This window comes from Astyanax mexicanus, chromosome 1, assembly GCF_023375975.1.
Source record: "Astyanax mexicanus isolate ESR-SI-001 chromosome 1, AstMex3_surface, whole genome shotgun sequence".
In the NCBI taxonomy this organism is placed as follows: domain Eukaryota; kingdom Metazoa; phylum Chordata; class Actinopteri; order Characiformes; family Acestrorhamphidae; genus Astyanax; species Astyanax mexicanus.
In genome coordinates, this window is record NC_064408.1 from 126,210,001 (window position 1) to 126,233,990 (window position 23,990).

Consider the following 23,990-nt stretch of genomic DNA (forward strand, 5'->3'; position numbering starts at 1 on the left):
TGTATGTGAGTGTGTAGTGTGTGTGTGAGTGTGTAGTGTGTGTAGTGTGTATGTAGTGTGTGTAGTGTGTAGTGTGTGTAGTGTGTATGTGTAGTGTGTGTAGTGTGTGTAGTGTGTAGTGTGTGTAGCGTGAGTAGTGTGTAGTGTGCGTGTGTGTAGTGTGTGTATGTGAGTGTGTAGTGTGTGTAGTGTGAGTGTGTAGTGTGTGTAGTGTGTGTATGTGAGTGTGTAGTGTGTGTAGTGTGTGTATGTGAGTGTGTAGTGTGTGTAATGTGTGTGAGTGTGTAGTGTGTAGTGTGTAGTGTGTATGTGTAGTGTGTGTAGTGTGAGTGTGTAGTGTGTGTAGTCTGTAGTGTGTAGTGTGTGTAGTGTGAGTGTGTAGTGTGTGTATGTGAGTGTGTAGTGTGTGTAGTGTGTGTATGTGAGTGTGTAGTGTGTGTATGTGAGTGTGTAGTGTGTGTATGTGTAGTGTGTGTAGTGTGTGTATGTGAGTGTGTAGTGTGTTTAGTGTGTGTATGTGAGTGTGTGTATGTGAGTGTGTAGTGTGTGTAGTGTGTGTATGTGAGTGTGTAGTGTGTGTATGTGAGTGTGTAGTGTGTGTATGTGAGTGTGTACTGTGTGTACTGTGTGTAGTGTGTGTAGTGTGTGTATGTGAGTGTGTACTGTGTGTAGTGTGTGTATGTGAGTGTGTAGTGTGTGTATGTGAGTGTGTAGTGTGTGTATGTGAGTGTGTAGTGTGTGTAGTGTGTGTATGTGAGTGTGTACTGTGTGTAGTGTGTGTAAGTGAGTGTGTAGTGTGTGTATGTGTAGTGTGTAGTGTGTGTATGTGTAGTGTGTACTGTGTGTAGTGTGAGTAGTGTGTATGTGTAGTGTGTGTATGTGAGTGTGTAGTGTGTGTAGTGTGAGTGTGTAGTGTGTGTGAGTGTGTAGTGTGTGTATGTGAGTGTGTAGTGTGTGTGAGTGTGTAGTGTGTGTAGTGTGTGTATGTGAGTGTGTAGTGTGTGTAGTGTGTGTATGTGAGTGTGTAGTGTGTGTATGTGAGTGTGTAGTGTGTGTAGTGTGAGTGTGTAGTGTGTGTAGTGTGAGTGTGTAGTGTGTGTAGTGTGTAGTGTGTGTATGTGAGTGTGTATGTGAGTGTGTAGTGTGTGTATGTGAGTGTGTAGTGTGTGTACTGTGTGTATGTGAGTGTGTACTGTGTGTAGTGTGTGTATGTGAGTGTGTAGTGTGTGTATGTGAGTGTGTAGTGTGTGTAGTGTGTGTATGTGAGTGTGTAGTGTGTGTAGTGTGAGTGTGTAGTGTGTGTAGTGTGTGTATGTGAGTGTGTATGTGAGTGTGTAGTGTGTGTATGTGAGTGTGTAGTGTGTGTACTGTGTGTATGTGAGTGTGTAGTGTGTGTATGTGAGTGTGTAGTGTGTAGTGTGTGTATGTGAGTGTGTACTGTGTGTATGTGAGTGTGTACTGTGTGTATGTAGAGTGTGTAGTGTGTATGTGAGTGTGTAGTGTGTGTATGTGAGTGTGTAGTGTGTGTTGTGTGTGTATGTGAGTGTGTAGTGTGTGTTGTGTGTGTATGTGAGTGAGTATGTGAGTGTGTAGTGTGTGTATGTGAGTGTGTACTGTGTGTAGTGTGTGTATGTGAGTGTGTAGTGTGTGTATGTGAGTGTGTAGTGTGTGTATGTGAGTGTGTAGTGTGTGTAGTGTGTGTATGTGAGTGTGTAGTGTGTGTAGTGTGTGTATGTGAGTGTGTAGTGTGTGTATGTGAGTGTGTAGTGTGTGTTGTGTGTGTATGTGAGTGTGTAGTGTGTGTATGTGAGTGTGTAGTGTGTGTATGTGAGTGTGTAGTGTGTGTATGTGAGTGTGTAGTATGTGTAGTGTGTGAGTGTGTAGTATGTGTAGTGTGTGAGTGTGTAGTGTGTGGTGTGAGTGTGTAGTGTGTGTAGTGTGTGTATGTGAGTGTGTAGTGTGTGTAGTGTGTGTATGTTATTAATAAACATTGTTATTTAATAATAGGTCTTTGCTTCTTCAGTGCTGTAATGTTAATTTACATAATTCTGAACAGATTTCGCTCATTTAAAAAGCCTGAAAAAGTTTTTAAAACGCTCAGTTTTAACTTTTTACTCATGAAGAAATGTGGGGTTTAAATCAGGCTCGGGTTCATAATGACAGTTTATGGGTCGGGCTGGATTCTTTGGGTCTGATCTTAACTCTAGCGTACACTGTGTGATTATTTTAATGGAGAGCGTTGTGGATAACTCACACTGCACGTTTGAATGGTTTGTTGTATTTGAACAGCGACAGATGCAGCTGAAGCTCATTCTCACTCATTCTCTCTCTAATCGTACAGTTTTAGAAATAAAAAATCACATCGAGAAACTGAGTTCAGACAGAGATAAAACTCAGTTCAGTTCAATAAACCTAAGATGAGTTCATCAAATATTGTAGAAGATAAAGAAGAGGATGAGCTTTTGCTGATTCCATCATTTAAAAGTGAAATGTAATGTAATGTACGTATAGTGTGTGTGTGTGTGTTGTGTGTGTGTGAGTGTAGTGTGTGTGTGTAGTGTGTGTGTGAGTGTTGTGTGTGTGTGAGTGTAGTGTGTGTGAGTGTTGTGTGTGTGAGTGTTGTGTGTGTGTGAGAGAAAACTTACATTTCTTTAATCCAGGTTTGATTCTTATTTCGCCTCCATGTTCCATTCTAAACACACACACACACAGACACATACACACACACAGATCAGCAGGGTGTGAGAGTGAGTGAGAGTTTCTCTCTCTGGGTTTATATTAGTGAACATGGTGAAGGAATATGAAGTTCTGGATTTTCCTGATACACAATAATTAACGTTAATCCAATTAGAGGAAACCAGAGCATCAGATTTAAATTTTAATATCTAATAACAGATTCAATATGCTGTCACACTTTAGCTTCTTCTTTTATTCCCAGCCTCTAGGGGGCGTGAGGGAGAATTATAGGGTCTCTGTTTAGAACAGGTGAAGAAGTAAAGGCTGAACCATAAAGATCCAGCTACAAAGGAAACATGGAGTCTTCAACTTTTAACCAACAAACATGTGGACTTCACTTTACTCTAAACTCTGATGAGCTCAATCCATTTTATTAACACCTGAAACACTGTGATTTATGAATAACGTACATTGAGGGTTCATCACGCTACGAACTCTGTAGTCCAGAACTTTAATCTTTACGTTCTGTCTATGGGCAAACCCTGATCCTGATTATTATTCCTAGTGTTGATCTGAAGCTGGATAATATGAGTTGCTTTCATCTTATAATATAATTTTAATTTATAATACAAAATTCACAACAAAAGGCTGAATACACCACATCTGTATATGCACTGTGCACTTTATTATTAAAATATATTAACTGAGAAAATGTAGCTCATTCTAACACAGGGTAACACTGGACTCTCTTTTTTATCTCTAACTGACCCTCATCACTCTATCTAACATCTGCAGCACACCTGAATCTTCCCCCTGAGTACTTCTTCAAACCTGAGTGTCTCCAGTGAGTAGTGTGGATCCTCCAGTCTGGCAGAAAGCAGCTTCTCTCCTGACTCTCCTGGGTGGTTGTAGGTCAGATCCAGCTCTTCCAGGTGGGAGGGGTTTGAATTAAGAGCTGAAGCCAGAGAAGAACAGCCTTTTTCTGTGATCATACACCCAGATAATCTAAAGAGAGAGAAAATTAGAGTAAGTTATTAACAGAGAGAGAAAGAGTGACAGAGGCAGACTGAGAGAGAGATTATACACTTCTGTATTAAACAGAAAACACAACAAACTACTCTAGTCTCTAGGAACACTGGAAAATGAGTCATGAATCCTCTTAAACTTTGTAAATATTGTAATTAGTAATATAATACAGGAAATTGTCAAATCCTGCACCTAACAGCTGGGGTTATGCATAGGGCTCAGCCAGGATCTACTACTCACTCAACTAACAACAATAGCCAAAACCACCACAATCTGATACTGGCTCGACAAGGATCCAGAAGCACAGCCTAACACTATGTTCATGGTCCATCGCCTCAACTGCCAAGTAACAGACCTACCGAAAAATAACCAATGAACAAACAGAATCCCTCCTTAATCTAAGCTCACTTCCTTAATCTATGGCAACAACACACTAACCACAGCACCCTACCTAAGCACAATCACACACAATAAATGACATTATAAGTTGCGTGAGCAGAACACAGCAACCACTACCATCTGATACTGGCTCGACAAGAATCCAGAAGCATAGCGAGCTATGTTCATGGTCCGTGCCTCAACTGCCAAGTACTCAGACGTCTGCAAAAACTCATGAGACAAATTACTACAAGAACAGCAAGACCACACCAATCCCCTTCATCCAAACTCTAACACAAACTTCAGTGCAAGCTCTTCTCAGGGGTCTTCAGGTAGGCACCTTCCTTCGTCAGTGTTTCGCTGAATTAGGCCCACGACACCTCCAGAAGGCTCAACAGTGAAGTCTGGCGTCCCAGACCCACCACCCTCCAAGCCTGCTGTAGAAGCACAAACTCATTCCCTTCCCCACGTAGCCTCAGCCCTTCTGAACCACAACCACCGACTAGATCTTTCAGCTACATCTGACAACTCCTTCACTACTGTCCTCAGCACACGACCTCCAATTCCGAATTCAGACAGCAGTCTTGTGGCAGACTTCGCAACAAAGCCTCTAGTACCTACCTCCACCGGTCTAATATACGCTTGCTAGGGTTGTCACGATACCAAAATTTTGACTTTGATACCGATACCAACTGTAGTATCACGATTCTCGATACCAAAACGATACTTGGAAGAAAAAAAAAACAATAAAAATATCTGAACATAAAATGTTTATTTTTGACTGAACTGGATTGAACACTGAACAATCGGTGCAAACGTTTTTATTCTAAAATGAAACATTTGAACAAAAAACAAGTTTCGTTATTATAACCTTAACTATAACATAATTATCTAAACACTTCCTAAAAACTAAAACCAGAGGTAATGGTAGCCTGACTATGTGAACCTGACGGGCGGGCAGAAGTTAAGTTCTGAATAAGGAAAATAAAGAGACAGAAGAACATTACAATGTTATGTTCATTTTAACACTCACTGCTCCGTTTTATTAATCAACCGTTTACCGTTTTTAATAAGCCCATGTTCAGTGTAACGATCAAGCAGGCTACGTGCCTGACCACAGATTTGCGATGGAAACGCGAAAACGTGAACATCTTGTGTTCATGTTTCACAGCCAATGGGATAATGGAGAAATAGAGAAAACCACGGGTCCAAAACAAAACTCCTGCACACTCCTCTCCGTGTTAACGTGATTTACTAGCAGTCGCTAGTAAATCTTAGTAAAGCTACAGACAGAGTGTATCTTGACTAACTCCACTAACCTGTCGACTTCTCAGCTCTTTGTAGAGATCAGGGTGCTTGTCTGCTAAATGAATGAGCGAAATATGATCAGAATTATGTTAAATAACACTGTAACATAGAAGCATAGAACTATTATTTAATTAAAATGATTTTTAAGAACAGCTAAACACAGTGCTGCAGGTCAAATGCGGAGGCGTTCACGTGCGAGAGAGAGAGACACAGAGAAAGAGACACAGCGAGAGTGAGAGAGAGAGACACAGAGAGAGACACAGAGAAAGAGACACAGAGAAAGAGACACAGCGAGAGAGAGAGAGAGAGAGAGAGAGAGATTTGCGTGTTCTGGTGTGAGCTACTCACAGGTAAAGGTTCTCTTTTATCTTCTCGTGCTCATATTCTAGTCCCACACATAATTCTGCAGCTCCCTCAGTGTTTTCTGTTGTACTTTGCGGCTAGCGCGAGCGCTTACAACTAACACCGCGGACCACGAGGTGCCTCCGCGCTTGTGCCGAATCCGCTACTGAATCCGACTCCCGCTTCGCGGACAGAATCAGCACAACACCCCCCGCTGTACAACTGCGGGAGTGAAAACAGCGCTTATAAATAAAGTAGTTTAGTTTCACTTTTCGTTATTTTCCTTATTTTATTTAAAAATAAAAATATAAATAAAAAACAGACGCCTACATCTCAGACTATTTTCCCACACTTCACTCCTCGCGCCCGTTTTGTCCACAAGTCGCGGACGAGAGACATCTGTTATTTTAGCCGTCGCCATTCTACACTCGCTGCTGCTCTGCTGGCTTGCGCATGAATCGATTCATTTGTTCAGAACACTAAGTTTATCTGAATCCTGCCACACCGACTGCTGCGGTGTGAATCAGTTTTCTTATGAACTGAATCAAATCGCGCCTACTAATTTGACTCATTTGAAGCTAGTGACTGGGCTATATACAGTATCGAAAGCATCGAACGCTAAAGAACCGAATCGTTTTTGATGACGTAGTATCGAAAAAGAATCGAACCTTCGGTACCGTGCAACTCTAACGCTTGCCACCCATGCTCTCTTACCTCAGCCACCAAGTCTGTATACTTCAGCCTTTTCCTTTCATAAGCTCCATCTACCTCGTCTTCAAACGGAACAGTCAGCTCTATAAAATACACTATCCGCTTACTTTCAGAGTACAGCAGTGTTATTGATGTGGAAAACAGAATCTTTAAAGTAATTTAGTTTATGTTCATCTCACCCCTTTTTCTTAAATTGTTTTGCTTTTTGCGTGAAATTTCAGTACATTTAAAGCTAATTTTTTTCTGAGGACAGATCTTAAAAATCAACGGCACTGGTCAGTTTAAAGAGTGAAAAGCCCTTATTTTACTTTATAAATTAAGCTGCTAGCAATTAACTGGTGACTAGTCAAGACAAGTTCATTTGTATTGTATCTTTCATACATGCCATCAGTTCTATGTTTTACAGAAACATTTCACACACAATGCAGAACAATTATTAAAAAAAGTTTCTTCGAATTTATAAGAAAACTGAGAACAAAAACTAATAAAATAATTAATAAGGAATTTGAATAAAAAAATAAATAAAACAAAAGGACATTTGTGCTGGTTTGAATCCTAGTGTTGGGGGCATTACTAGTGTGGATGGGGTATCTGGTCTCCCAAACTGGGGAGGACATAGGAGAAAAAAAAAGAACAATCATGTACTAAGAGTTTACCAGAATGCACAAAGATAAAACGTTTGGGCGCAGGTAAATAGATACGTTTTCAGTTTTTTTAGAGGTTATAGTCTACGCAGAACATCTCACAGCTTCTGGGAGTTTATTCCAACTGCAGCATAATGTCTCGTCATTGGTTCTAATTCTAGGTAGTGTTAACAGATCTGCCTCTACTGATCTGAGGAGTCTAACAGGGCAGTATTTCTCCAGCATATCAGAGATTTACGTTGGTAAAAACCTTTTTAGTGCTTCATAGAAAAGGAGCAGTATTTTAAACTTTATTCTCCAGCTGATTGTATGATATGAGCACTGGAGTTACACGTCCCTGCCTTTTTGTCCTGGTTAGTATTCTGGCAGCAGCGTACTGAATAAGCTGCAGTTGTCTGACAGATGTTTGGGGAGGCCAGTGAGGAAGCTGTTACAGTAATCTTATCTACTAGAAATAAAGGCGTGAATGAGTTTTTCTAGATTTGCCTTCATAAAGTATTTAAATCTTACTGTTTTTCAGGAAGTATAAAGCTGAATTGATAATTGATTTGATATGGCTGTTAAAACTGAGCTCTGAGTCAATTTCGATTAGGGATAGGTGTTAAAATTCAATACTGAAAAAGCACTGACTGAAATGTCTCAGTACTACAGAGTACAGAAAAGTCAAAGGAAATTTGGTGCCTGTTTTGTATTTGAGTCTTACTGATTGTGTGGGGTGGACAGGTGTCTTTATGCAGCTAACGACCTCAAACAGGTGCTTTTAATTTGTGGAGGCGGACTAACAGGTCTTTGAGGCCCAGAATTTTTGGTGATTGACAGATGTTAATTAAAAAATTATACTTTTTTTTTTTTAGATTATATCTCTCATAGTGGACGTGCACCTAAGATAAAAGTTTCAGACCCCTCCATGATTTCTAATTTGAAGAAGTCGCATTCAATTACTTATTTTACCTTTTTTATATGTAAAAAAGCATGTATAACCCTGTGTGAAAAAGTTTTTGCTGCTCTAAATCTAATACCTTAGTGGATGCCCTTGGCGGCAACAAATAAAGTCAAGGAGGGTTTTTGAGCATAAATGTCCTGTTTAATATCAGCTTAGCCACTTAGCCACTCCAAAACCTCCAAAGCCATGTCCTGCTGTCGAACCTGAAAACATCTGAGCTTGAGGTCACGAACAGATGGCCAGATATTCTTTCAGGATTGTCTCTTACAGCAAGTTGGGCAGGTCCTAAAGCAGCAACGCAGACTCTGACCATCATACTACCACCACCATGTTTTACGTTCAGTATGATGTTCTTTATCTGAAATTATGTGCTGGTTTTACACCAGAAGTTACGGGACTTTCCAAAAAAAAAAACACTTTTGTCTCTTCAGTCAAAAAAATATTTACCCAAAGTCCTGGAGATCATTAAGATGTTTGTTGGTAAATGTGAGACGGGTCGTTGTGTTATTTTTGGTCAGCAGTGTTTTTTATCTTGGAACTCTCCCATTGTGACCATTTTCACCCAGTCTTTTTCTTATTATTGAATCATTAACACTGATCTTAACTGAGGCGAGTGAGACCTGCAGTTCTTTAAATGTTGTTCTAGGTTTTTTGGGACCTCCTTTTTCAGATTAATGACTTTGTTTTCTTATCTGTTTTTGAATTTCTTCAGATCAGGGCAAGATGTGCTGCTTTTTGAGATCTTTTATCTGCTTCATGTTGTTAGACAGTTCTATTTAAGGGATTTCTGAATTTATTGTACAATAATCCAGCCTGGTTGTGGTTAGGTAAATGTAACTCAGCTTTCCAAAAATGTGATTAGTCACAATTAATTTGTGGGGGGGGGGGGGGGGGGGATACTTTTTTTTTTACAAAGGGCTAGATTGGTTTGGAGTTTTTCCCCTTAAATAATGAAATTATCATTCAAAACGTGCTTGTTCATATTTATAGGTTATATTTGTTTGATATTAAAGTTTATTTGATCATGAAAGGTTTTATTTGATCTGAAAAATGTTAGTATGACAAAAAGAAATGTGTATATATCTATATATGTATATGTATATGTATATGTATATATATGTACATAAAACATGTAAATACACTTTTGGTTTTTAGCTCAGTGTCAGTAGGCTGGATTAAGAACTGAATATAAGGTTGAAAACTAGCTGTGGTTTTATTAGGACTTAAAAAGTGAAGCTTTCCAAGAGACAGAACAATAATTATTGCAAGGAAGTAGGTGGACTCGTCCTGTTTTCCTGATTGTACTGGATTGTGTAGTTATAGAGATGTGGATGAAGGGTAAAGAAACAAGATAAAACACAATAGTAACAGAATATACATTAACTATTAAACAGAAAGCTCCAGTTCCACAGCTGATCAATTTTACTGTCACCTACATCTATATGCAGCTCATGCTCTTACGGGCTACAGATTATATTCTTCAACGGGGTTAAACTTTTTTTTTGGAAGCTAGAGTGATTAATCCTGCATATCACTGTAGAGGACATGTTCAGCAAAGCTATTTAAGAGCATCTGCAAGTAAATTTATGATTTTCTTCAAAACATTTGTGATTAGTGTGTGCCTACTTAAAAAATATATTAGTATGGACATCCTAAAGATGACTGCAAACAGAGTTCACATTTGATTGACTGGTGTACTCTGGCCTTGAGTAGAAGCTTCCTATTGTGTGATTTGATATATAAGTATCTCGTTAAAGCTTTAAATAACATATTTTAACACTTATAATTTCAAACTGAACCAACTCACCTGAGAATCTGCAGTTTACAGTCTAAACTCTCCAGTCCAGCAGAGAGCAGCTCCACTCCTGAATCCTGCAGATCATTGTTACTGAGATCCAGCTCTTTCAGGGAGGAGTTTTCCAACTTTAAAACTGATGCCAAAGTTTCACACATCTTCAATTGAAGATTACACAAAGCTAATCTGAAAAATGTGATATAAACACAAAAGATTTTACAATAAACACAAAGTTTAAATAACACATTTTGGTGATTTTCTTAACATATCATATTTCTTAACAATATCAGATTGTGGTGGTTTTGGCTATTGTTGTTAGTTGAGTGAGTAGTAGATCCTGGCTGAGCTCTATGTATAACCCCAGTTGTTAGGTGCAGGATTTGTCCTGTATTATACTACTATGTCATTATTTCTGCTCATACTGCAGAGGGAAAGTGGCCTAAATCCATATTTTAGTGTTCAGTGTGATTTTTTTAATATTCACACTGCCTCACAAATGACACCTATATTAAAACAAGATTTGGGACACATTTATCTGCAGTTTAGACAAAGCCAGAGTTACTTGAGGTTTTGTTAAGATCAGATAGAAATGTGGATAAAACAACTTAAGCAGGAATAAAGAAGACAGGAAGCGTGGACACAACTGTTAAATCACAGTAAAATCTATGCAAAAATATTGACATTAATCCCTAAATACAGAGATATAACCTCATCAATCCAGCACCCACTCTATGCATTACTTTCAGTTAAGACATGACTCCTATTTCCCTTTAGTCTGTTTAAAATAAAGCAACAGAAACACTGACCTGAGAGTCTGCAGTTTACAGTGTGAACTCTTCAGTCCAGCAGAGAGCAGCTCCACTCCTGAATCCTGCAGGTTGTTGTTACTGAGATCCAGTTCTATCAGTGAGGAGTTTTCCAGCTTTAAAACTGATTCCAGACTTTCACACGTCTTTACTCCAAGATTACATGAAGCTAGTCTATAATATAAGAATAAACAGATTTTACTTAAAAATACACTTAAATGAAAATGGAAAATAACAGCGTTATTCATACCATAGCATTTATCAAAATAAAGGTGTAATTATACAAACACACCCTATTCTTCATGGTGTCCTGATCTAAAAGAATATTTTAACTGACATACAAATAGAACACAAAATGAAACTGTGAAATACAGTATCTGTGAGATGGACTGGTGTTTCTTTATACAGAGATAGTAATCATGCAGAAAGCTAAAGTTACCCATTAGAAAACAGTTTACAGTGAGGGCAGCTCAAGTTCTGGGACAGATTATGAGTTAAAAGAGACGAAGAGTGAAGTTTATTGGGTGCTTTTTTAACCTGCCACCATTTACTTTCTCCCTCCATTTATTTATTGGTTATTAAATTCAGATCTGTGTTTTATACAAAAAAATCAGAAATTCCAGCAAATCAGGCTTAATCTAGATGAGTCAACCCCAAAGCCTCATATACATCCAAACTTTAGTCTCTGTATCTGATTAGTGCAAGACCTCCCAGTGACCTCCTTTATAGATTATCTGATATTATTGATTAGATAACAATAAGGTTTTTTTTTTATATTTATAATATCAGATATTAAAAGAGGGAATACTGTAACAAAAGATTATATTTTTATTTGACACATACATACACAGAGTAACAGATTATAACCTGGCCTGTAAGTACTTTAAAATGCTGTAAAATTAATTAATTTTCCATTAAAGACAGTAACTGGTTATTGGGTGAGCTACTTCTCTGTAATCCCTTTAAGTTTTGGGGTTTTCTAGAAAGCATGAATGTGTGTTTCTTTCAGCTGATTGAAAAGGTTAATTATGTATCAGCAGTTTTATCAGCACTCATTTTACTCAAATCAACAGCTAACTTTAGTAGCTTACTCATTGACAGACTGAAATTACTGTAACGCTATCTTGCTAACCATCGGAAGATGCTTGATTAAACTGTAACTGTGGAATGCAGAGTACTTGCCCTTAGCATGCTGGCTTTGTTCAATTTCCAAGTAAAGTGTAGCATTTTAGCATTTCCACAGTAAAATATCTCCAAACTAACAACTTTATAATCAAATCAGCAGCCAGACATTTAGTCACTGAGGATAAAACTGCTGTGTGTTCATTGTAAACTGTCGAAGTGGAATTTGGATTGGTGCTGTGTCTCATGTTGGTGTTACGTTGGGATTATGGTGTTTGCCTGATATCTAAAACAATAATTTAATAAATATCTACTGTATCTACTAATATAAAACATTGTGATTAATACATATTCACCAGTGATTTAATGAAAACTGTGAATGCCTGAATAAAAATACTCACAAAGCTCTTTTGGATATTTTGACTACTGGCAGCAGCCTCAGAAAACACTGCTCTGATGGGTGATATTTTCTGAGGTTAAACTCCTCCAGCTCTTCTTCTGAATTCACCAACACAAACGCCAGAGCTGACCACTGAGCAGGAGAGAGGCTGGCCTCTTGAAGACGACGGTCACCACCTCCACTCAGGTATTTCTGCACTTCCTGCACTAGAGAATGATCATCCAGTTCATTCAGACAGTGGAACATATTGATGGATTTCTCTGGAGAGGAGTTCTCCTCAATCTTCTTCTTGATGTATTTGACTGTTTCCTCACTGCTGTGAGAGCTCTTCTCTTTCTGTGTCAGTATGAATCGTAAAAGAGTCTGATTAGACTCCAGTGAGAGACCCAGAAGGAAGCGAAGGAACAGGTCCAGATGTCCACTCTCACTCTGTAAGGCTTTATCCACGGCACTGCTGAGGAAGCCATTTATCGATGTCCTGCTGAAAAGCTCAGATAGTTCAGTGGTTTGCTGTTCGGGGGTTTGCATAGTCTGATCCTTTGTGTTGAAATAGAGAAACGCATATAAAGCAGCGAGGAACTCCTGAATGCTCAGATGTACAAAGCTGAAGACCTTCCCCAGGTTCAGCAGTTCATGTTCCTGTCTGAAGATCTGGGTACACACTCCTGAGTACACTGATACTTCTTTCATATTGATGCCACTCTCTCTTAGATCTTCCTCATAGAAGATCAGGTTTCCTTTCTCCAGCTGCTGGAACGCCAGTTTCCCCAGAGCCAGGATACTTGTTCTAGTCTGCTGAGGATCAGGGTCACTTTTCCCACTGTATTTCTGGCTCTTGTGTTTGATCTGAACGATCAGGAAGTGTGTGAACATCTGCGTCAAGGTTTTGGGAGTTTCTCCACCCTCAGCTTCACTCAGCATTCTCTCTAGAACAGTGGCTGTAATCCAGCAGAAGACCGGTATGTGGCACATGATGTAGAGGCTTCTTGAAGACCTGATGTGTGTGAAGACTTTTTTGGCCAGGTCCTGATTCCTGATCTTCTTCTTGAAGTACTCCTCTTTCTGAGGGTCATTGAAACCCCGCACTTCTGTTACCTGATCAACACACTCAGGAGGGATCTGACTGACCGCTGCTGGTCGAGAGGTGATCCAGAGGAGAGCAGAGGGAAGCAGATTCCCCTTGATGAGGTTCGAGAGCAGAACATCCACTGAGGTTTGCTCTTCTATATCCACCAAGTTCTCATTGTTCTGGAAATCCAGAGGAAGTCGACATTCGTCCAGACCGTCAAAGATGAACAAAGTCTTGTAGCTCTTATAATGTCTTGGTTTTAAATCTTGTGTTTCTGGGAAGAAGCGCTGAAGAAGATTCACCAGACTGAGCTTTGTCTCCTTCATCAGATTCAGTTCTCTAAAAGGAAGTGGAAATATGAAGAGAACATCCTGATTTACTTTTCCTTCAACCCAGTCCAGAATGAACTTCTGCACAGAGACTGTTTTTCCAATTCCAGCAACTCCTTTAGTCAGCACAGTTTTGATGAGCCGGTTCTGTTCTGGTAAAGGTTTAAAGATGTCGTTACATTTGATTGGTCTTTCCTCTGTTGGCCTTTTCCTGGATGCAGCTTCAATCTGTTTCACCTCATGTTCCTGATTGACATCTCCACCTCCTCCCTCTGTGATGTAGAGCTCTGTGTAGATCTCATTCAGAAGTGCTGAGTTTTCATGGCCTGAGATTCCTTCATTAATTTTCTGATATTTTTCCCTCAGTTTGGATTTGAGCTTTTGTTGACATGCTGGAGCCAATTCTGATTACAGAGAAAGACAATACGGAACATGTAATCAGCTGAGATCAACCATTAAAGATGCTGTGTAGAACGACTCTGTGATACAGTAAATTAATAATTTAATAATAATGATTTCATTATGTTGTTTTTATACTGCATTACAGTTTTTATTCTCTTTGAAAATTTGGACTTAAATAAATAAATTAGCACCAGGCTGATACCAATGGTAACTCTTACGTCTCTCTAGTGTGTTGGCGAGGTCTGTCTGCTTCATGTTCCTCAGGATATGCAGTGTGATCTTCAGCACCCCCTCCCTCTGATCATCCTCCACCTCTTTCTCAGAGCATGCTGGGTAATCTGGACTCAGGAGTTTCTTGAATGTGTTCAGCTCGTTCATTACTAGAGAGATAAATTTCTGCTGCAGCTCCTGATTATGAAGAAACATCAGAGAATCACTAAAGCTGTTACAGTACAGAGAGAGATGATCTGAACAATCTGAACATCATTAAGACATCGATCTGAGAAGGGGAGGAGTTATAGATGCTCTGGTGTGTAAAATGTCTAGAGCTTACATTCTCTGCCTGAACCGGACCCGACCCAAAGCCCTTCAGAAAATAGTCTGAGATGTAGGCATCTCTTGTTTAATTATATTTTTATTTTATATAAAGCTCTGGCGTGATAATCACCATGTAGCTAAGTAACCAATTATTATCGTTAACGAAAACGAAGGAAATAAAGAAAACCGAAAGTGAAAAAACGGTAATTAAAAGGAAAAAACATAACTAACTGGAACTGGATTGTGTGTTTATATAACTAACTGAAATGAATTGAAATTATGTTATATTATTATAACCTTGTAAGTTACAAATGAAACTGTTTAAGAAAGGTGCACCAGTTAGAATGTTATAAACACGTGAGCTCAAAGTGGGCACACTTGTCCGCTTTTGACTTGCAGTGCTGTGTTTAGCTGTTCTTAAAATATTTTCAGTAAATAATAGTTCTATGCTTCTATGTTGCAGTGTTAATTAACATCATTCTGAACAGATTTCGCTCATTTAAACAGCTCGAAAATAGACAGTTTATGGATCGGGTCGGGCTCGTAATAACAGTTTATGGATCGGGTCAGGCTCAGGCTGATAATAACAGTTTATGGATTGGGTCGGGCTGATAATAACAGTTTATGGGGCGGGTCGGGTCGGGCTCAGGCTGATAATAACAGTTTATGGATCGGGTCGGTCTCTGGCTGATAATAACAGTTTATGGATCGGGTCGGGCTCGTAATAACAGTTTATGGATCGGGTCAGGCTCAGGCTGATAATAACAGTTTATGGATTGGGTCGGGCTGATAATAACAGTTTATGGGGCGGGTCGGGTCGGGCTCAGGCTGATAATAACAGTTTATGGATCGGGTCGGCCTCGGGCTGATAATAACAGTTTATGGATCGGGTCGGGCTCATAATAACAGTTTATGGATCGGGTCGGGCTCAGGCTGATAATAACAGTTTATGGATCGGGTCGGGCTCATAATAACAGTTTATGGATCGGGTCGGGCTCAGGCTGATAATAACAGTTTATGGGTCAGGTCGGCCTCGGGCTGATAATAACAGTTTATGGATTGGGTCGGGCTCGGGCTGATAATAACAGTTTATGGATCGGGTCGGGCTCAGGCTGATAATAACAGTTTATGGGGCGGGTCGGGTCGGGCTCAGGCTGATAATAACAGTTTATGGATCGGGTCGGGCTCAGGCTGATAATAACAGTTTATGGATCGGGTCGGGCTCAGGCTGATAATAACAGTTTATGGATCGGGTCGGGCTCGGGCTGATAATAACAGTTTATGGATCGGGTCGCGCTCAGGCTGATAATAACAGTTTATGGATCGGGTCGGGCTCGGGCTGATAATAACAGTTTATGGATCGGGTCGGGCTCAGGCTGATAATAACAGTTTATGGATCGGGTCGGGCTCAGGCTGATAATAACAGTTTATGGATCGGCTCGGGCTCGGGCTGATAATAACAGTTTATGGATCGGGTCGGGCTCGGGCTGATAATAACAGTTTATGGATCGGGTCGGGCTGATAACAGTTTATGGATCGGTCGGGCTCGGGCTGATGATAACAGTTTATGGATCGGTCGGGCTCGGGCTGATAATAACAGTTTATGGATCGGGTCGGGCTGATAACAGTTTATGGATCGGGTCGGGCTCGGGCTGATAATAACAGTTTATGGATCGGGTCGGGCTCGGGCTGATAATAACAGTTTATGGATCGGGTCGGGCTCAGGCTGATAATAACAGTTTATGGATCGGGTCGGGCTCAGGCTGATAATAACAGTTTATGGATCGGGTCGGGCTCGGGCTGATAATAACAGTTTATGGATCGGGTCGCGCTCAGGCTGATAATAACAGTTTATGGATCGGGTCGGGCTCGGGCTGATAATAACAGTTTATGGATCGGGTCGGGCTCAGGCTGATAATAACAGTTTATGGATCGGGTCGGGCTCGGGCTGATGATAACAGTTTATGGATCGGGTCGGGCTGATAATAACAGTTTATGGATCGGGTCGGGCTGATAATAACAGTTTATGGGGCGGGTTGGGTCGGGCTGATAACAGTTTACGGATCGGGTCTGGCTCGGGCTGATAATAACAGTTTATGGATCGGGTCGGGCTGATAATATGTACCCAAAGCCTTTAAAACAGCTGTAATTAAACCTCTGATCAAGAAACCAAATCTTGATCCTAGTGTACTGTCTAACTATAGACCTATTTCAAACTTACCCTTTATTTCTAAGATTTTAGAAAAAGCTGTAGCCCAACAACTTTGCTCTTACCTGCAAAGAAACCAGATCTATGAAAAATTTCAATCTGGATTTAGGCCTTATCATAGCACTGAGACAGCTTTAGTTAGAATAACAAACGATCTACTTATAGCCGCCGACCAAGGCTGTGTTTCCTTACTCGTACTTCTCGATCTGAGCGCAGCCTTTGATACAATAGATCATACTCTCCTTTTAGAAAGACTAGAGAACATGGTCGGTGTAACCGGAACTGCCTTAGCATGGTTTAAATCGTACTTAACCGATCGCTATCAGTTTGTGAGGATAAATGATATGTCTTCCAGTTATACCAAGGTAAGATATGGAATTCCACAAGGCTCTATATTAGGACCGTTATTATTTTCATTATATATGCTCCCACTGGGCAAAGTTATTAGAAAACACAATGTGAATTTTCATTGTTATGCGGATGACACGCAGCTCTTCATATCAGCCAAACCTGATGACAGAGTGAGAATAAAGAAAATTGAGGATTGTGTAGAAGATGTAAAATCATGGATGTCGCACAACTTCCTCCTATTAAATAGTGATAAAACAGAAGTTCTCCTATTAGGCCCCAAAGCTGCTAGAAATAAATTATCAGACTTAATGCTAAATCTGGCTGACTTCTCAGCCACCCCTGGTTCAGCAGCTAAACACCTTGGAGTTATCATAGATTCAGATCTAGCATTCGATAAACACATATCTAATGTTACTAGAACAGCTTTTCTACACCTCCGTAATATTGCCAAGCTAAGAAATGCCCTATCACTGCATGACGCAGAAAAATTAGTACATGCCTTTATTACCTCAAGGCTAGATTATTGTAATGCGCTACTGTCTGGATGTTCCGGCAGCAACTTAAATAAACTTCAGCTAGTTCAAAATGCTGCAGCCAGGGTCCTCACTAAAACTAGAAAATTTGACCATATTAGTCCAGTACTATCAGCACTGCACTGGCTTCCAGTCAAATTCCGCATAGACTATAAAATTCTCCTGTTAACGTATAAAGCCCTACACGGGCTCGCTCCTGAGTATTTACAAGACCTCATCTCCTGTTATGAACCACCGCGATTACTTAGATCTCAGGGTGCTGGTTTATTAGTAGTTCCTAAAATTCAGAGGAGCTCTGCAGGAGGAAGAGCTTTCTCTTATAAAGCGCCTCAACTCTGGAATAATCTCCCTGAATATGTTCGGGACTCAGACACAGTCTCAATCTTTAAGTCTAGACTGAAAACTTACTTGTTTAGTTTAGCTTTTGGTAATTAATGATTTTCCCTTTAGATAAGGCTGCAGATTCAGGGGTTCATGGACAGAGGAAATTGTGGTAAACTGAGATGCTGGTGCTGTTGTTCTCCCACTGCACACGGTCACTCAGGTTTGTGGACGGTGGAGTGGGTGGATGCTGGTGTTTCAGGGTGCCTCCATGTCTATGTTACCTTCTGGCTCTCTGCCTTTAGTTAGGCTGTTTTATTCAGTTCTGCCGGAGTCATTTGCCACACTCTGATAATGTTTTAATATTCTCAGTTTTGCATAAATCCAGTCAAAACTAATTCCATCTCTCTGCTTTCCTCTGAGTTACTGACTGCCCACCTGTCTGACCCGATACCGATGTTGGACCCTCAGGCTCTCGCGTCTCCTGTCCGGCCAGACTGATGGAAGTTTCTGAAGCCAGCTCTTCTCCACCACCACCACAGATCAGCTGCTCATCGACCATCTTACTCTCCACTACAGATTACATCCAAGCCATTAGTGGCGCTATTACACTCCTGAGTACATAAAACCTATATGGATGTATAAAAGACTTTTTAAATTTTAATTTAAAAGTCGTTTGACCAGTGGTAGGATGGTCCCCCCACAAATGTGAGTCTTGGTCCTCCCAAGGTTTCTTCCTCCTCCTGCAGCTCTGAGGGAGTTTTTCCTTGCCTCCGCGCTCACTGGGGGTTCTGTATTCTGTATTTTCTATGTGTAATGTTTTGCCTGATTCTTTGTCCTGTAATCATGTTTCTGTAAAGCTGCTTTGTGCCAACACCTGTTGTAAAAAGCGCTATACAAATAAATTTGATTTGATTTGATTTGATAATAACAGTTTACGGATCGGGTCTGGCTCGGGCTGATAATAACAGTTTATGGATCGGGTCGGGTCGGGCTGATAACAGTTTATGGATCGGGTCGGGCACGGGCTGATAATAACAGTTTATGGATCGGGTCGGGCTCAGGCTGATAATAACAGTTTATGGGTCGGGTCGGGCTCGGGCTGATAATAACAGTTTATGGATCGGGTCGGGCTGATAATAACAGTTTATGGATCGGGTCGGGCTGATAATAACAGTTTATGGATCGGGTCGGGCTGATAATAACAGTTTATGGATCGGGTCGGGCTGATAATAACAGTTTATGGATCGGGTCGGGCTTAGGCTGATAACAGTTTATGGATCGGGTCGGGCTGATAATAACAGTTTATGGATCGGGTCGGGCTGATGATAACAGTTTATGGGGCGGGTTGGGTCGGGCTGATAATAACAGTTTATGGATCGGGTCGGGCTGATAATAACAGTTTATAGAATGGGTCGGGTCGGGCTGATAACAGTTTACGGATCGGGTTGGGCTCGGGCTGATAATAACAGTTTATGGATCGGGTCGGGCTCAGGCTGATAATAACAGTTTATGGATCGGGTCGGGCTCAGGCTGATAACAGTTTATGGATCGGGTCGGGCTCAGGCTGATAATAACAGTTTATGGATCGGGTCGGGCTCAGGCTGATAATAACAGTTTATGGATCGGGTCGGGTCTGGCTCGGGCTGATAATAACAGTTTATGGATCGGGACGCGCTCAGGCTGATAATAACAGTTTATGGATCGGGACGCGCTCAGGCTGATAATAACAGTTTATGGATCGGGTCGGGCTCGGGCTGATAATAACAGTTTATGGATCGGGTCGGACTCAGGCTGATAATAACAGTTTATAGATCGGGTCGGGCTCAGGCTGATAACAGTTTATGGATCGGGTCGGGCTCAGGCTGATAATAACAGCTTATGGATCGGTTCGGGCTGATAATAACAGTTTATGGATCGGGTCGGGCTCAGGCTGATAATAACAGTTTATGGATCGGGTCGGGCTCGGGCTGATAATAACAGTTTATGGATCGGGTCGGGCTCGGGCTGATAATAACAGTTTATGGATCGGGTCGGGCTCGGGCTGATAATAACAGTTTATGGATCGGGTCGGGCTCGGGCTGATAATAACAGTTTATGGATCGGGTCGGGCTCGGGCTGATAATAACATTTTATGGATCGGGTCGGGCTCAGGCTGATAATAACAGTTTATGGATCGGGTCGGGCTCGGGCTGATAATAACAGTTTATGGATCGGGTCGGGCTCGGGCTGATAATAACAGTTTATGGATCGGGTCGGGCTCGGGCTGATAATAACATTTTATGGATCGGGTCGGGCTCAGGCTGATAATAACAGTTTATGGATCGGGTCGGGCTCGGGCTGATAATAACAGTTTATGGATCGGGTCGGGCTCAGGCTGATAATAACAGTTTATTGATCGGGTCGGGCTGATAATAACAGTTTATGGATCGGGTCGCGCTCAGGCTGATAATAACAGTTTATTGATCGGGTCGGGCTGATAATAACAGTTTATGGATCGGGTCGGGCTCAGGCTGATAATAACAGTTTATTGATCGGGTCGGGCTGATAATAACAGTTTATGGATCGGGTCGCGCTCAGGCTGATAATAACAGTTTATGGATCGGGTCGCGTTCAGGCTGATAATAACAGTTTATGGATCGGGTCGGGCTCAGGCTGATAATAACAGTTTATGGATCGGGTCGGGCTCAGGCTGATAATAACAGTTTATGGGTCGGGTCTGGCTCGGGCTGATAATAACAGTTTATGGATCGGGTCGGGCTCAGGCTGATAATAACAGTTTATGGATCGGGTCGGGCTCGGGCTGATAATAACAGTTTATGGATCGGGTCGGGCTCAGGCTGATAATAACAGTTTATTGATCGGGTCGGGCTGATAATAACAGTTTATGGATCGGGTCGCGCTCAGGCTGATAATAACAGTTTATTGATCGGGTCGGGCTGATAATAACAGTTTATGGATCGGGTCGGGCTCAGGCTGATAATAACAGTTTATGGATCGGGTCGCGTTCAGGCTGATAATAACAGTTTATGGATCGGGTCGCGTTCAGGCTGATAATAACAGTTTATGGATCGGGTCGGGCTCAGGCTGATAATAACAGTTTATGGATCGGGTCGGGCTCAGGCTGATAATAACAGTTTATGGATCGGGTCGGGCTCAGGCTGATAATAACAGTTTATGGATCGGGTCGTGCTCAGGCTGATAATAACAGTTTATGGATCGGGTCGCGTTCAGGCTGATAATAACAGTTTATGGATCGGGTCGGGCTCAGGCTGATAATAACAGTTTATGGATCGGGTCGGGCTCAGGCTGATAATAACAGTTTATGGGTCGGGTCTGGCTCAGGCTGATAATAACAGTTTATGGATCGGGTCGGGCTCAGGCTGATAATAACAGTTTATGGGTCGGGTCTGGCTCAGGCTGATAATAACAGTTTATGGATCGGGTCGGGCTCAGGCTGATAATAACAGTTTATGGATCGGGTCGGGCTGATAATAACAGTTTATGGATCGGGTCGGGCTGATAATAACAGTTTATGGATCGGGTCGGGCTGATAATAACAGTTTATGGATCGGGTCAGGCTGATAATAACAGTTTATGGATCGGGTCGGGCTGATAATAACAGTTTATGGATCGGGTCGGGCTCAGGCTGATAATAACAGTTTATGGATCGGGTCGGGCTCGGGCTGATAATAACAGTTTATGGATCGGGTCGCGCTCAGGCTGATAATAACAGTTTATGGATCGGGTCGGACTGATAATAACAGTTTATGGGTCGTGTTGGGTCGGTTACTGAAAGCCATCCGAAAATTGTTAATATTAAAAAAAAAGATTGTTTAATTAGTTGCAAAGTCTAATCAAAACTTTAAAGTGAAATTAAACGGAGAAATCAAATAATACAGGATAATCCCCATCATGTATATTAGCACTAACCTTGAATATATTGTCCAGATTTCCCCATTTGTTTTTTTTCTTCTCTCTGTGGACAAATAGAAAATCCACACTGTGATCTACAGGAATAAATCAGCTGATATAGCAGCTCATATCTGCATGTACACCTGATATTTATTATAGCAAAAACTACAATAATAACAAAAGCATGAATTCTCATTTTTATTCCTGGATGCATCTTAGAAACAACACAAGATAAATCAAATAAAGAATACCAGACAGTAACTGATCAAATATATGAAGTTCATTTCCTAAAGGAAATGCAGAATGATGGCACAGAATACATGATTATATCTACATTTATAGGGTGTTGCTATAATATAGTTCAGGGGTTCTTAACCTGGGGGTCGGGACCCCCCTGGGGGTCGCGACATACTTCCAGGGGGGTCGCGTTTTTTCAGCTAAATTTGCGACGAATCAGATTTGGGCGTCAAACTAAAAGTAGATAAAAAAAAGAGTAAATACAACTCATTGATTCAACTCATGATTCAAGGTACCGCATGCGTAAAATAGGTCACTTTTTTCTTTTCACTGATTCAAACTGACTCATTCGCCGCTGTACTCGACTCTTCGATCTCAATCTTGATTCAGGTTCACACATGCGCACCGTGGCTCTGCAAGTCCAGGCTGGATTAAAATGGAGCGGTTTTTAGAAGGTCGAGGTGGAGAGGCAAAACGCCCGCTTCCAGAAACTTCAAAAAAGACTAAGAAAGCGAGAAAATATGACGAAAAGTACATAGAATATGGATTTACGCAGACAAGCGAAGGAGAGGATGCACGGCCGCAGTGTGTGGTTTGTGGCGAAGTGCTAGCCAAGGAAAGTCTCAAGCCGTCCAAGTTGCTACGCCATTTGCAGACGAAGCACTCAGCGTTGCAGTCAAAACCTGTGGAGTTTTTTGAACGTAAACTGCAGGAGCTAAGAGGCCAGAAACTTTTACTCCAAAAAGCCACAACTGTTAACCAAAAGGCTCTGAAGGCTTCTTTTGTAATATCACACTGGATTGCAAAGACTGGGAAGCCCCACACACTAGGTGAGACTTTTTTCTTACCGTGTGCTAAAGAAACGGTTTCAATAATGTGTGGAAAAAGTGCTGCAGACCAGCTAGCATTAATACCAGTCTCAAATGATACAGTGGCTAACCGAATTGGCCGTATGGCAAAAGATGTCGAGGAGCAGGTTATCAGCAAGATAAAGTCAAGTGTGTACTTTGCTTTGCAGCTTGATGAAACTACAGATGTGTCTGGAGAGGCACAATTGCTTGTTTATGCCAGATTTGTCGAAGAAAATGAAATTGGCGAGGATTTTCTGTTTTGTCGCCCCCTTCCCGGACGAGCCACTGGCGAACAGATTTTTGTTTTGCTGGATACTTACGTACGTGACCATGACATTAACTGGAGCAAGTGTGTGGGAATATGCTCAGATGGCGCACGAGCAATGACTGGCAAACACAGTGGGCTAGTCACAAAAGTCCGGGCTGTTGCCCCGCTTGCATTGTGGACACACTGTATGATTCACAGACAAGCTCTCGCAGCTAAAAGAATGCCCGCTGATCTCAAACTGGTAATGGATGAATCTGTTCGTGCTGTGAATTCCATCAAGGCAAGTGCAACAAGTGGACGACTTTTCAAAATTCTCTGTCAAGAAATGGGATCAGAGCACCACCAGCTGCTGTACCATAGCGAGGTACGATGGCTGTCCAGGGGTAACGTACTAAGTCGCCTTTACGAGCTCCGCGATGAGGTGAGGGCATTTTTATTGGAGAAAGGCTCTCCTCTAGCTGCTAAGTTTTCTGAAGAAAAATGGCTTGCACAGTTAGCTTATCTGGCTGACGTTTTCAGACGGCTCAATGAGTTAAATGCAGGACTGCAGGGGAAAAACACATCAGTTTTCACGCTTTCTGACAAACTTGAGGCTTGGATCAGAAAACTGTGCTTGTGGAAATCTCGTCTGGAAAACGAAAACTTTGAGGCATTTCCTGCTCTAGAGGAGTTTTTGAACAACAGCACAGTTGCTAAGGCTGAGATATGTGTGGTCATTCAGGCTCATCTTGATGGAATGACGACACAGTTTCGCGAGTACTTTCCTGAAAACGGTGCAGTGTCAGCAAGAGATGAATGGATACGGAATCCTTTCTCT

At 41.4% G+C, this 23,990-nt stretch overlaps 1 protein-coding gene and 1 long non-coding RNA gene across 3 annotated transcripts in view; one reads left to right on the forward strand and one right to left on the reverse strand.

Annotated features, from left to right (window-relative positions):
- The window catches only part of LOC125784808 (NLR family CARD domain-containing protein 3-like), a 163,691-nt gene that overhangs the window by 66,358 nt on the left and 73,343 nt on the right, over nucleotides 1-23,990 (reverse strand). The window contains exons 5-7 of one of the 2 annotated variants that reach the window (XM_049468550.1): nucleotides 21,836-21,881; nucleotides 14,170-14,359; nucleotides 12,153-13,953 (exon numbers count right to left, since the gene is read on the reverse strand). In XM_049468550.1, coding sequence (XP_049324507.1) covers nucleotides 12,153-13,953; nucleotides 14,170-14,359; nucleotides 21,836-21,881 — 2,037 coding nt within the window. The remainder of the gene's footprint in view (nucleotides 1-12,152; nucleotides 13,954-14,169; nucleotides 14,360-21,835; nucleotides 21,882-23,990) is intronic. The other variant, XM_049468553.1, reaches the window with a different exon arrangement.
- Nucleotides 1-23,990, forward strand: part of LOC125784819 (uncharacterized) — a 152,483-nt gene that overhangs the window by 63,177 nt on the left and 65,316 nt on the right. Inside the window, exon 2 of the long non-coding RNA XR_007427417.1 lies at nucleotides 13,035-13,174. This is a non-coding gene — a long non-coding RNA (uncharacterized LOC125784819). The remainder of the gene's footprint in view (nucleotides 1-13,034; nucleotides 13,175-23,990) is intronic.